Source organism: Cyprinodon tularosa, unplaced genomic scaffold, assembly GCF_016077235.1.
Source record: "Cyprinodon tularosa strain WSP-4 unplaced genomic scaffold, ASM1607723v1 ctg209, whole genome shotgun sequence".
Taxonomy (NCBI): Eukaryota; Metazoa; Chordata; class Actinopteri; order Cyprinodontiformes; family Cyprinodontidae; genus Cyprinodon; species Cyprinodon tularosa.
The window spans coordinates 353,082-367,458 of NW_024038774.1; the positions used below are offsets into that span (position 1 = coordinate 353,082).

The window sequence follows — 14,377 nt, forward strand, 5'->3', positions numbered from 1 at the left end:
TATATATATATATATATATATATATATATATATATATATATATATATATATATATATATAAATACAAATTACATTTCATTAATCATGCTGGTACCTATCTCCAGCTGTCAATGGGCAAGAGGTGAGGTACACCCTTGACAGGTCACCAGTGTATAGTAGGGCAACACAGAGACGACAGGACAAACAGTGAAACATTGGACAAACAACTGTTCATGCACACAACCTAACAGTCATGTTTTTGGACCGGGGGAGGAAGCTGGAGTGCCTGGAGAGAACCCACGCATACTCATGGAGAACAAGCAAACTCCATGCATAAAGACCCCAGGCCATGAATCGAACCTGAAACCTTCTTGCTGGAAAGCAGCAGTGCTACCCACTGCATCACTGTGCGGCCGATAAATTTTCTTTCAATATAAGATGAAATACATGACATTCAACAATTCACATTACAGTCTATTGTTACAGCTTGTCTTTTAAAACAAATACTTGTAAGATTATGTCTTGAAGGAGTTTAATAAATGTGGCAAAGATAATTATTGTAAACTTTTATTGGATTCGTCCAGCTCTACTCTACAACTTCAAAAACTTTTGACTCTTTTTTAATTTTCTTTATTTAACCAGGTAAACCCCGTTGAGATCTGGATCTTATTTTCAAGGGGGACGTGGGTTTTCAAGGACTTACTGGCTGTTGCTTAAAAACACGCCTGCCAGCATTCTATAGAAAAGTATTCTTGGATGCCTTTCCAAAATAAGAAATGAAGTCTCGGATTCTGCATTAAGTGAGCTTCTCTTGACACTCACAATGTTATAAATACATACCTGTGGATAAACATCTGGCTGTTGCAGTATGGAAGATGTCCACAAACAGCGAATACAGGATAGTGAGTCACATTTTTAGCGTTGGTGTAGCGGTTACCATTGTCTGCAGGACTTTTGTGATGCTGTGATCAAATTGTTGTTCCTACACATTTAGAGACCCCTGATGCCAGAAAACTTGTGGAACTAGCACAGTTTTTCAAAAAATGACGGGGAGCAGCACAATTTCTTGGAGCAATCAGTGGCAGTCGCACCCCTATTATAGAACCACCTGAATAGCCGTTGGACTACTTCAACAGAAATGGGTGGCATTCTATCATTTTAAAGGCATTTGTTGACACAAAAAGGTCAGTTTAAGGATGTGTGTGTTGGCTTTGCTTGGAGTATGCATGACGCTTGCACGTTATCTTGGTCAAAGCTGTGACACTAATAAGCTTCAGAAGTCAGCTCAGTGATAGAAACTAGGTCCAAGCAATTAGCAGCTATGCCTTGCCAGGAAACAGATACTCTGCTGGGATATTAAGCTGGCCTAATGAGGAAATTATGACCACTGATGTTAAAATACGAAAGCTACTCACCATGCATAGTGGATTCCACGCCAAACCCAGTTTCCACAAGCTATACCTTAAGCGCAAAGAAGGGGGCAGGAGCTTAGTTTGCATCAGAGCCACCATTGAAGATGAAACATCCAAGCTCCCAGCATACATCAGGATTATGTCATCAAGGGATGGAGCACTCAACAAATGTGTCAGACAATGGAAAATTGAAGAAAATGAACTAGCTGACGTGGCTGATGTGACCAAATCCTAACAATTCCTAGGGAAGGCTGGGCTGTAGGACAGCAGAGAAAAAATTTTCATGGCAGCAGAGAAGCAGGCTTTGAGCATGAGATGCCCTGATCTATCAAACAACACAAAATCCCAGCTGTAGCATCTGACAGCAGAGTGCCATATGCTATCAGGAAAGGAATACACGAAACTTCATAGACAAGTGGCTGGTATAGAGTATGGAAACATCTGTGCCGAATACGAACTGATTACCCCCAGGTCAAAATGGGAGCCTCCCCGAGGAGGACTAAAATCCTGTGGGACTTTCAGATACAAACGGACAAAATGGTAATGGACAAACCTAGAGAAATTGTGTCAATGATGAGCAGCAGAGGACAGCCATAATTAACATGCTACCATCTCAAATGATGTAAACATAAGAAAAGAGAACATGAGAAACTGGAGGAATTCTCTCCTCTTTTCCTACGCTGGCCATTTAGTTACCTGTGCTGGCCTATCATTAATCATATCATGTGCTGGAATTGCGATAAGGAAGTACCGGTGGATGTGCAATAAGTTTAATTTTGGCAGTCATAATGCACCATATAGCAGTCCCCCATGAGATAGTCTTGCCCCCCATCTGGCTCCCTGAACAATAAATGTCCAGCTACACCACTTAAAACAAAATAGCAACTCAAGTCACATGTCATACCTTTAATCTCAAACTTTTTATCTCGAGAATCCTGGATTATTTGTTATCAGGCCTTGTCATAAATGTCTTCCAACTTGGCCTCTGTGTCAAAATCACAACCAACTTTTATGACTATCTTTATGTAATTGACCTATCTTTGGTGGGACTCAAAACCACAGCATTTCGTTGTAAAAAAAAAAAACCTCTTCTGAAAAAAACATTTTAACTTTTAAGAAAACAGAAAATGTTATCTGTCTTCTTTTGACGAAATGCCCCGAAGAGTGGCCAGTTGCCAAGGAAATGGGAAAAGTTAAAGTGTGGAGAAGAGCTGGTGGAGAGATGTGAATGGATTTGTTTCATTTCAAGGGTCAAAGAGTGACGACTATCTCTCGAAATTTTGTTGGTCCTAAAGGCATAAGTCTAGAACACACACCCATGTGCTTTCCCGGAGAAGGTAATAAACCCACATCTCACAAAGAGTCTATGAATAAAGGAAGAAGCTGGGCTTGCTCAAGGGATTGCTGCAATACATCTCTACTAAACAGTTCAGTATAAACCAAAGGTTTGGCTGAAGGAAAAGGGCACACTGCGAAGCAGAAACAAAGAAACACTCTAGTACGAGTTCACAAAGAATGCTTTTTCAGTCTTATCTTATTAAGCTGTGTTCAGCCAGCGGGCACCTCCCCCTGTATTTGTGTTCACCTCTACAATTAGAAAGTTTAAATACTATCCTTAGAGGGGAACAAAACTTTCTGTTCTTGTACCATCACACAACATTCAACAGACATTTGTATTATTAAGTGCAAAATACACTTTAGGACAGAGAGATGCATGCAAAGAAGCATAAGAAAAATCTTTCAGTACACATTATCCTTTAAACATTTGATACTTCTTCTTTCTCTGCAGCACTTGCAAGTTTAGATTCACTTCATCTTTAGATGTAATGTGAAGCAGTGTGTATAATTTATTTTTTTACTTGCCCTAACCTTAGAGCAGAATAATGGACAGCAAGCATTATCAGCACATTGGCAGCATTCGTAAAAGCTAAATTATAAAGTCAAAACTGAAAAAAATATATATTTTAATGACTCCACATATCACAATTGATGGATTAGTTCCAACACAGTTTGTTCAATAGCCATTGTGTTGTCTTCAGTAATATTGTTTTAAAATCATTTTAAAGAATAAACATTTGATTTCCTGCAAATACTAAACAGATTGCTTGTAAATTGATCTTTTAAACAGTTATTTGGAATAGAGATAGAGATAGATTTCTGTCCCAACAACTTGAAATCGATCAGTTCTATGTAAAAGTTTTATTCAATCAAAAATTACTTAATTAAATTAATTAATTAAAAACTTAATTAAAGCCACAAGATGGACAGTCCTAACAGCTCAGCTCTACTCAACCTATCACTAACCGCGGGAGCCAAGCACCGTCGCCTTATTGCTTCTTCTCTGCCAGCTTACAAGTTCCACACTTAACCACTAGACAAGCAGGGGACAAGCACAGCTTTGGTTAGGAAGGGTTAAACTACAGCTAAAAGACAATATCTGGCACAAATCTTATCTCTTCACAGAGGCTCATGGCCATTTCCTGATCTCAGTTGGCTGGACTCAAGTAGGCATGCCCAAAGTCGGTCCTCATAAGCCGCTGTCCTGCAGATTTTAGAGCTCTCCCTGCTCCAGCACAGTTTATTTACATTGATACAGTGGCTTTTAAAACCCTTCATCCCAATTGCTCCCCAATGGGATGGGTTAAATACAGAGATATATTTCTCTTATGTGAGATCTATAAAGTTGAATTATATGTCTTGACATATATAAATATATACATATGTCAAGACATATCATGTCACACATATATATTTATGTTTTTGAAACGGGGTCGTTAAAGAGACTACTACAGTGTCTTGTCCAGAGGTACATGAACACCTTATGGACAAAGGACGTTCTTTCGAGGACCAAAATGTTCACATTTTGAACAAGGAAAATAGGTGGTTTGAGAGGGACATGAAGGAAGCATCTATGTTAAGAAAGAAAAACCAACCTTAAACAGAGGGGGTGGACTCAGATTTCAGCTTTGAAAAATCTACAAGGTAGCAATTGAGTTAATCCCTTCGCGCTATCACCACAAGCCCAACCCCTATACAAGGGACTAGAAGATATTGCCTAGTAAGCCAGGCCAACAATTACCTTTAAGAACCCCCTTTCAGGGACATAGACATGTATGGTGCATTGCAGGCTAACAAAAGAAGCCAAACGTCCCCCATTCCAAAGGGGTGGGCTCATTTGTGTGTTCAATTTGCAGGTTTTCTAAAAGCTTTCTTGGGCTACTGTATAAGAGCCTCGAACTCAACACTGTTTCTGACATTTGAATTGAAAATGCTTCCTGGATGGAACGCGAAACGTCTTTAAACTTGGAAACAAAGTCCAGCGGATTGTTTTCCAACTTTTTTAAGAATGACCTGGATGACTGAGAATCTTCACCAGTCTAACAAAATAGTTCTTAGTAGTGACCCAGAGATTGCTGATGTCCAGCTTAAGGCAAATCAGGTCTACATGTAAGTGGTCTATAAAGCATACCTTTAAATTGAATATTTTTTTTTTATTTTGATATTTATTTGTTTTACAGAATTTCTTTAAAAGAAAAAACAAAACAAACAAACAAAACAATAAAAAACTACATAATTAAGACTATAAAGCAGATGTTTAGATGAGACAAAGAAAATTGTCTCATTTAAAAATGTTCCTATAATGATTTCATTTATCAAAAAAGAAGCCATTCAAATATATTTTGTGTTTTGTTTAAAGATAATTCCTCACATAAACCAATACGTAGGTTTGCCACCATTGTTTGCACTTAAATGCTGTAACAGGATTGAAGTATTAACTTTTCCATTTAGTTCAGAATAATTAAAAGGTGAATTTATTGGTGTGTTTTGGGTTATTTTTCTACTGTATAACAGCAACTGATAGGCAAATGTTGCAACAGAGCTCGTCCTGTGTAGACTAACAAATAAATTAGTGGGACTAATTGCTTGAGCAGACTGCCCTGTTTAGAACATAAGGCCAAAATAAACTTTGCTGTTATATCTAATTAAATTAAGTGCCCTGCAGAAAGACTACATCCTTTATGTTTATTTTGAAGCTCCACTTCCTCTTGAACTGTCTGAAACTGGTAAAAGCTATGCTGATGTAGACTCTGTCTCCCAGTTCTTACTTCTTATTCTTTGGGCAAAGATTAAGGATGGTCCTCCTTTTAAAAAGGGAAATTACAAGTATAATAATCTATTTTTTTATTTGCTCCTTCTCCAACGACAACACATTTTTATATATAGTCAGGCTGGTTTGGATATCTTCCACCTATATCATCTAAGTACTTTTTTTATTTAAAAAAGCTTTTTATTGATTATTGTTTATATTTCTCAAAAATGTTGGTATTGTTAATACATTTAAATGTAATTAAAAGAAATGGCAACACACTATAAATAAATCAACTAGTGCATTGCCAAACCATTTTGAGCTGAATTTTCAGAGGCAATAACGAGAACCTGAATGCCCCTGAATAGTCAGGTTATGTTTACTACACTAATCAATGCTGGTAGAGTGTCTGAATAGTGTGGCATGAAAGGAGGCCATTTTCTCAACGGGTCATTGCTAGGACATTTCCATGGAAATGTTGAGGACATCATTGGTAGACCTGTAAAAAGGCTATTTACACAATAAAGGAAAATGAGATAGCATTACCTATTACTTTATTTACTTTGTGTCCCAGGTATTTGTTTAAAATAGTTAGTGTTTATCTCTTTTAGCTTAAAAAATAATAAAGTTAATAGCTTTGACGGCAACCTAATGAAAAAAACCAGATGTTAGTTAAAGATATTTTTTTACAAAAAAATTAACTGTTACTACAAATTTTTTTTATATATATTTATGATTATTAAAACCCACTATCCACTACAACACTTAATCCCCTTGACATGATTATTTTTGTCATTTCTTGAAGGGGTCTTCTGGATTAGTTTACCAGCATTTAAACATTTAGTCCAAAACTTTCTCTTGTTTTTATCACTTTTAAGATAATTCACACTGTTTCAGTTATTTAAAATCAGGCCCAACTTGATAATGTGAAAAACTAAACCTGAGTGCTAAATATTATGAATTAGGCTTGCCATGTTAAAATCAGATATTCCTGAAAAAATGCCACAAATCCTCTTAATTTATGAGAGGTGCTGATATTTCCCAAGGTGTACCGGTAAGCTGTTTGTCTGGCTATTCTTCTGTATGGGCAGCTTTCACTCTTTCACTATGTATAAGAGAGATTTCAGGGTTCAGACTTGCCATGCGCACTAACTGAGGTGTTTATCTACCAGAAATAAATGATCTGTGACTCCTTAAAAAAACACCTTAGATATTACAGTTTAATAACACCTGAAGCATCATGTTGAAGCTTCTTACTGACTTAGGTCGATCCCATACAAGGTCCAAAGGCTTAAAAAAAACATCAAGATTAAAGTAGATAGGAATAAGCAAGGACAAATGAAAAAGTTTTAAACATGTTTTAAAGTAGCTCAGCATCGGAGCGGTTTTACAGTGTACAGGAAGCTTATTTTAGACCTTTAAAGCATAAAAACCAAAACATGCTTCCCAGGACTTTGTTTTAAGTCCCGGAAAAGTCAGTATCTTTGATACCAAAGATGTTTTAGGTCTTAGCTGATAAACCTGAAACATGTATCAGAAGAAACTTCTGCTGTTTCCGGTTGACTTTTAATTTCAAACCCCAATGAAAAAGCAATTTCAACTCCACTTAACTATTCCACAGTTTTTGGGTAACATACGCAGTGAGCAGGCCAACTGCTATTAGTTATGCATGCTTAGTTCTCTGTATTTCTTTTTATTTATTTTTTTCAAAGATGTTCAAAAAATCAGGTAGCACCAAGCTATTGATGAAGAAGAAGCAAATAGAAGTGTAAATAAACATATTTTCCAAAGGCCATTACCATGTCTTTTTATACAGCCTATATGGTTATATTAGATTTCCCTCTTGGGGGCCCTTTTTAAACGTCAAAATAAGATAAATTAATGAGTAAAAGGATTTATTTTTCCTCTTCTTTTTGCTACATTACACAACAAACTTTAAAAGGTCAAAATCCTGCATTGCTCCTTTTTTTAAATAGACTTGGAGATTTTTACTGGTTGGGAAACTTTAATGTGGTGGTTTTTCTGTGCAAATATAGTTTGTAATGAACAAGAATGACAACCCATATATAAGTAAAAAAAAAAGATTGTCATCTTCTTTACTTTGCATGCCAGTTGACAAGTAAACATATTTAACCTGTAAAAGTCCAAAAAGTGATCAAGAATTTTGTAAATGGCGTATACTACTGAGCTTTTATCTGGCTTGTTTGTCGGGAGACAGTGGTGTGAATTGTTTTTCTGGCGCTCAGAACAAATGATGTTTTATACTAGATGAGCAGAACTAAAGATTAAATGTTAGTTGGCCTTAAGCAAACTTCAGTTTGCAGACCACTGGCCCATCGACAGAAAGACGCCTTTGTGAGCTGGAGGCTGTGACGTCAAATGGGCTCCATAAAGACATAAATTCATAGTTTAATCTGGAACAACACAAAGATGGGAGGATGAGTCTTGATGTCCTCCTCCAGTCCTTATCGTGCATAACTAATTAGGCTTATTCCCAGGATAAATAAAGCAGGACTAAAAGTCTGCTGTCAGATTTTCAACAGCTGGCCTGCCAAGCAAGGAGGTGTTAACGTAAAGGGATTAAACCATTATTTTCTTTGTTTCACAATCACAAAATGCTGGAGATGCTTGAATACAGCCACTATCAGGTAAGATTTTATGTACCTTTTTTATGATAATGTTAGGAAATATTAAAAAATGCAAATAAAATAAACTTAAAAGATGATGCTTATGCATTGGTACACACACTCTGAAATGATTTCTAACATTTAATGGAAAAGTTTACGTTGTAGTTTCTATACAGCTGCTGCGGGGTGAAGCAGCCTTTTTTGTGGTCAGAGATCATGTGATTGAACCTAAAGGCTTTGCAAGAGTATTTGTGTAAAGACAAACTTTTGGTTCATCTTTTTCTGAAATAACTGTCCCTTAAGTTTCCTAGGAATTATAATGGGGTTTCTCTAATTGGTATATACCAGTAATAAAGAATCCTAAAGAAGAATTTATAAATACATTGACATTTATAACATTTGATTACCAAATTATCATCCACATCTAAAACAAACTTAACATTTAAGAAAAAAAAAGCAAGCCAAATGTTTATATATCAATACTCTTGGTAGGTACAGTCCCACCTGGAAAGTCCGACCAAGTACCACATCCAGCCGTCTCAGAGAGGGCAAGTGAGACAGTATCTTTCTTCCAGTCTAAGTGGGAAAGCTGGAAGCCAGTGTCCCAGCCTGCCCCCCGAGCACAGCATGCCACCCGGGCCTGCTGGCAGCGCACCCAACAGTCCCATGGCCCTTCTAACACTCGGTGCCAACTGTGAAAAAGAAGTACGACTGATTGTCCCTAAAGATGATCCCTTTTCATTCCAATTAAGGAAGCTTTTACTTATATATTTTCTCACTCCAACAGATGGATGATGTCATTGATGATATTATAAGCTTAGAGTCAAGTTACAATGAGGATGTGCTTGGACTGATGGACCCAGCTTTTCAAATCAACAATCCGGTATTACTTTTACCTTACTTTTTTAGTTTTTTTGATTTTTTTCAAGAAAAAACTAATGCAACATCTGTGACCTCCAGCTCCCTGTGTCTGGTAATATACTTGATGTGTACAACAACCAGGGCCTTCCTCTCCCTGGCATCCCCATGGGCAACTCATGTGCACCGAACATCAAAAGGGAATTCACAGGTAAGAAGGAACCCCATACAAACTTCATTAGTACCATGCTTTGAACAAGGACACCCGAGTGCATGTTCTCCCGATTGTTTCCTTTCACCTTGTGATTTAAGATAGCCACAGAGAAGCTACATACATATAAAGAAGTAAAATCACTTTTACCATAGGAAAGAATAATATGAAATGATTACTGTGGACTTAAGTGAACATTGTGTGCAATTTGGAAGAGCACAAAATACTGTTAAGTCAATGCTTTGCCAAATAATTACTCCAGCTCCTGGCATGAAGCAAGTACTGGACAAGCCGGGATCCTGTGGCCAGTTTGAAAGCTATCAAAGGCCAGACGGCTTTCCAGTAGGTAAGCGAATCAAGAATAAAATGTTTTCCCATCAGATCATGTATTTTGTGTACGACTAAATCGCACACAATAAAAAAAATTGTATTTACCTGCAAAAACTTGAAAGCTAAACTCTGTTTTTTTTCCCCCCTGTTAATCAATGTGGATAAACATATGTTGAAAGTAATTAAGAAATAAATAAAAAGTTGACAAAACCCCTTTGTTTTTATCCCACAGAGGCTGAAGTACGAGCCCTTGCTAAAGAAAGACAAAAGAAGGACAATCACAACCTGAGTAAGTCCATTCTAATAACCTGAAAGGGGATTTATATGTGTTTTATCATATTTCTGTCCATAATGAGGAGATGGTAAAATGGTTTAAGATACATTTTTTGCTGAACAATGTCTTTGTATGATCATTCATTTGGTCAAATTTTAGTTGAGCGAAGACGGAGGTTCAACATCAACGACCGCATAAAGGAGCTGGGAACCTTGATACCGAAGTCAAATGATCCGTAAGTATTTTTTCTGCGTTTGGAATGAGAGTTCAGTAATAGTATTCATATTCTACATTATTTTATTTGTATGAAGCTTTTAATTGGGATTCAATGTTACAGACCAACATGAAGTTGTGCATAATAAAGAAACTAAAGGAAAAGCAAATACTTTACAGCCATTTTTTAATTGAAAAAAACCCTAAAGATTTGGGCATGAATTTTATTGTTCTCCTTTGACTCTTATATTCCTAAATTATATTAACTGCAACCAACCGCCCTAAAAGCACAACAAGGTTTAAACCAAGTTATAAAACCTCAGAGGCTGTTTAACAAGAAAACAAGTAGTTAGCGAGATAAAAAAACATTTGAAGTCTGTTTCCCCAAAAGCCATGTAGGGGGCAGAGGAAGCATGTGGGAGGAGGGGCTCTGATCAGATAAGACTAAAACTGTATTTACTGTGTACGTGCAAAATGCTTCACTTTGTAAGGGCTCTTTCTCTCCTGCAGTATTAGACGCTGTAAAAATTAAGTCATAACTAAAATTGAAATATTTAGTTCAATGCATATTCATGTTTTGGAGTTGTTCTACTCTATTCTATAGATTTATAATGTACACTTGCTGTCTTTGTCCAACCAAACTGAGCTTTAGATTTTTGGAAAGGAGAATGTGCAAAAAGTTCAGTAATTTTTTTTTTGAACCCTCATAAGAGGTACACTTATTAAAACCAAAGAAGGTTCCACTTTTTCTGATTAGTGACTCGAGGAATGATCAGACGCGCAAGCCACAAAATTGCACTTATCAGTTTAATTCATTTTTTAAAACAGTGTAAACCCGTTTAACCCTTTTGTAAAGCCTTTTCAAAATCCTGGCCTGACATTTTTTTAATAATTTGGTAAAGACGTTGTGTACCTCGACTGATTATGAAGCAAAATGCTCAAATAAATGAAAATGATCGTTTTTTTTCATCTAAAATATTGTATGAAAGATGTTTTTCACTAAATTTTAAGGTCATGTTTGGTTACTAAATCATTAGTTCTTTCTTCTCATGTTCACATATTTTAATGTGCCAAAGTAACTTTTAGAAAAACTTAGCATTACTTAATTGAAAGCAAACTCCACGTGCCCTGACATTTATCCATCTGCCTGTGGAGTTTTTCTAAAGTGGATTTGTTTGTAACCTTCTCCTCTTCATTTGTACTCTTAAAGTGCATGACTTATTGACCCAGATGATCCATGAAGAATCCTGTGTTGTTCTGGTCAGCTGGTCAGCTGTGTCTCACTGTAGATCTTTGTCTCATGCATACCCCAGAGACATGCGCTGGAATAAGGGCACCATTCTGAAAGCCTCTGTGGACTACATCAGGAAGCTACAGCGGGAGCAGGAGAGAGCCAAGGAGCTCGAATGCAGACAGAGGAAACTGGAGCATGCTAACCGCCATCTGATGCTTCGTATACAGGTGTGTCCCTAGTGGTTGGATTCCGGTGAAGTCGGCCTTGTGAATGTTGCTGGTGTGACTGTTGCCGACAACAGGCAAATATCACTTAAAGGATGATTTTAAACTCAATTGATAATCAACAAAACCAAACAGATTAATTCATCAATCGTAACCCAGCTCAGGATTTTATATTTAGGCACATAATTAATCATTTTAAGGGGTTTCCCCTATTTTTAATGCCATAAATAAATAATAAACACATACTACTGTAGGTGCCGCTCACAACTGTAATAATAGATCTAAGAATACCTGCGTTATACTTTTGTGAAAACCCTCTTTCATCTACAACATGATAAAGATTTTCTATTTGCTCTAGAAACATATCAGAGATGTCATCTCATTTATATATCATATTGTTTATTGAAAAAAAACCCTAAAGATTTGGGCATGAATTTCATTGTTTTCCTTTGACTCTTATATGCCTAAATGATATTAACTGCAACCAACTGCCCTAGAAGCTCATTCTCATTTATATATCAGACAAAATCAGTATTCTTAAGTCTTTAAAATGCTTTATAAATTGAAATTTTGATTTGGTAATTTTTTTGTATTTATTTTTTTTTACAAAGAGAATACTGCTCTGGTATTAGTAGTTTTAGCAACTGTGTACACTTTACAAGCACATATGCTTCTATACTATGATATTCTACGTGTATGCCTTTTTTGGCACCTTTGGACCAGCGAAATTGCCATGGTGGCCTGCATTCATCATGCAGGCCTTGAGTTTGACACATATGATTAACATCTTTTCAAAATATTTAAAGTCAGTGAGTGATCAAACTGTCTGTAAAAAACCGCCAGAATTGTCTTTTGGTTATTTGATTGGTCAAATGTTTGATGTTACCAATATTTACCTGTAATGGCAGCAAAATTTAGAAGAACTTATGGTTGGACAGTAGGAAGCAGTTTATGGAGCAACACAGAGATCTAACAGACACACAGGGATCAATGCAGTGTCGGGGATGTCTGGTAGTGCAAAATGAGAGAACAAATTTGTTATGATAGTTTTAAGTAAATGGTAAATGGCATGAACTTATATAGCGCCTTTATTCAAGTCAGCAGACCTGACCAAAGTGCTTTACACTACATTCATTTACCCATTCACACACACACTCACGGTGGCAAGCTACATTGTAGCCACAGCTGCCCTGGGGCTCACTGACAGAAGCGGGGCTGCCGTACACGGGCCCTCTGACCACCATCAGTAGACAATGCAGGTGAAGTGTCTTGCCCAAGGACACAACGACACTGAAAGTCGGAGTCGGGGCTTGAACCGTCAACCCTTCAATTTCAGGGCAAACACCTACATCCAACGCCACTGTCGCCAAGGTCTTGAGTCTGGTTCTGCTGGAGGTTTCTTCTTGTTAAAAGGGAGCTTTTGCCTCTCTAAGGTCACTTCATACACGCTCAGCGTTAGGAATTGCTGCAAAACCAGCAACACAATGTAAGCAACTGTCCACAGTTGCTACATGCTTCTGTGGGATGAGCAAATTTTGCTGAGCATACTGTATGTGTTAAAAGTTGATTATCCTTTCTGTTTCTGTGAATTCATACATTTATATAAATTAGCTTGGAATTTACTGAAGTTGGTTGATACTTCATGTCCTGTTGTAAAGTCTTGGTCTCTTTTGATGTTGATACTTTTCTTTAAATGGATCCAGGCCGAAATGACAGACATTGGTTTGTCGCTAACATGTCTTCTAAATAAAATTCTAAGTCTGCCATGACCAGCAATGTTGGTTGATTTTTAAATCTTAGATAGTGGATCCATATCTTTATTTGACTATCTTAATACACTGAACACTAAAGGTTTGGCTAATCATTGGGCAGGAACTGTACCTTTCCTGTCACCCAATAAAAGCAGGTGATAGGCAGCAGCCTCCATGTGACCCTGATTAGAAGAGAATTAGCAGGTAGAGATAACGAATGGAGAGGTTAAGGTATTTCTTTTTGTTAATCTAGAAATATATGCAACTGATTAATGTACAACTTTATTTTTTATTTTTTGCCTAGGAGTTGGAAATCCAAGCCCGGGCTCATGGCCTCACAGTGGTATCATCCCCCTCAGTCTGCACCTCAGAGCTTATGGCACGAGCCATCAAACAGGAGCCCATTCTTGGGGACTGTCCATCTGACGTCTACCAGCATAACTGCACGCCTGAAATGTCTCCACCAACTACGCTGGACCTCAACAATGGCACCATTACCTTTGACCACATCCCTGCAGATGCTGGGGACTCCTACGGAAACTCTAGGACCTGCAAAATGAAAGAGCTGGTTAGGGACAACAGCCTGGGGCCAGTTTCCCCAAGTGACCCCCTCCTGTCCTCCATGTCCCCAGACGTTTCTCACAATGTCAGCAGCCGCCACAGTTCTAGCTCTAGTATGGACGAGAAAGATCATGGATGTTAGCCCTATGTCATAAGTGTTTTTTTATGCATAAAGGAACTCTCTGATAAATTTCATGTTAAAAGAGTTTTTACATAAAGTCTTTTTATTTTCATTCATTGATGTAATTATATTACTGTGAGCCAAGACTCTTAAGACGCTCTCTCTGGTGTTTTTACTTTCTCATTTAATTTTTATAAACTGTTTAGAAAATACTTGACAAACGTGTAACAGGAAATCGGCATAATTTTGAAGTTTTCCTTGTTATTTAATATTTGCATTTATGAGCTGTTTTACTGTTGATTTTAAGACAGCTACCATGCTTTATACATAAAAGTGCATAATATAAGAGTCATGTTGTTGAAATAGCAGGATAAGGCTTGTATGTGTGTTTGTACATGTGGAATGTGTAAACTCCTTATTTGCCTGATCTTCTGCAAATTATCAGACAATCCGATCAAACAAAGAGCCTAGTAAAAGGTTTTTATGTGACATTTA

The 14,377-nt window shown here is 37.2% G+C and overlaps 1 protein-coding gene across 3 annotated transcripts in view; it reads left to right on the plus strand.

Moving 5' to 3' along the window:
* The window catches only part of mitfa (melanocyte inducing transcription factor a), a 61,716-nt gene extending 47,339 nt beyond the window's left edge, over nucleotides 1–14,377 (plus strand). Inside the window, exons 1-9 of one of the 3 annotated variants that reach the window (XM_038285256.1) lie at nucleotides 7,909–8,126; nucleotides 8,598–8,810; nucleotides 8,893–8,988; nucleotides 9,066–9,174; nucleotides 9,437–9,520; nucleotides 9,737–9,793; nucleotides 9,938–10,013; nucleotides 11,305–11,452; nucleotides 13,505–14,377. In XM_038285256.1, coding sequence (XP_038141184.1) covers nucleotides 8,094–8,126; nucleotides 8,598–8,810; nucleotides 8,893–8,988; nucleotides 9,066–9,174; nucleotides 9,437–9,520; nucleotides 9,737–9,793; nucleotides 9,938–10,013; nucleotides 11,305–11,452; nucleotides 13,505–13,903 — 1,215 coding nt within the window. In that variant the 5' untranslated portion in view covers nucleotides 7,909–8,093 and the 3' untranslated portion in view covers nucleotides 13,904–14,377. Of the gene's footprint in view, nucleotides 1–7,903; nucleotides 8,127–8,597; nucleotides 8,811–8,892; nucleotides 8,989–9,065; nucleotides 9,175–9,436; nucleotides 9,521–9,736; nucleotides 9,794–9,937; nucleotides 10,014–11,304; nucleotides 11,453–13,504 lie in introns of those variants that run through there. The other 2 variants (XM_038285257.1, XM_038285258.1) reach the window with 2 other exon arrangements.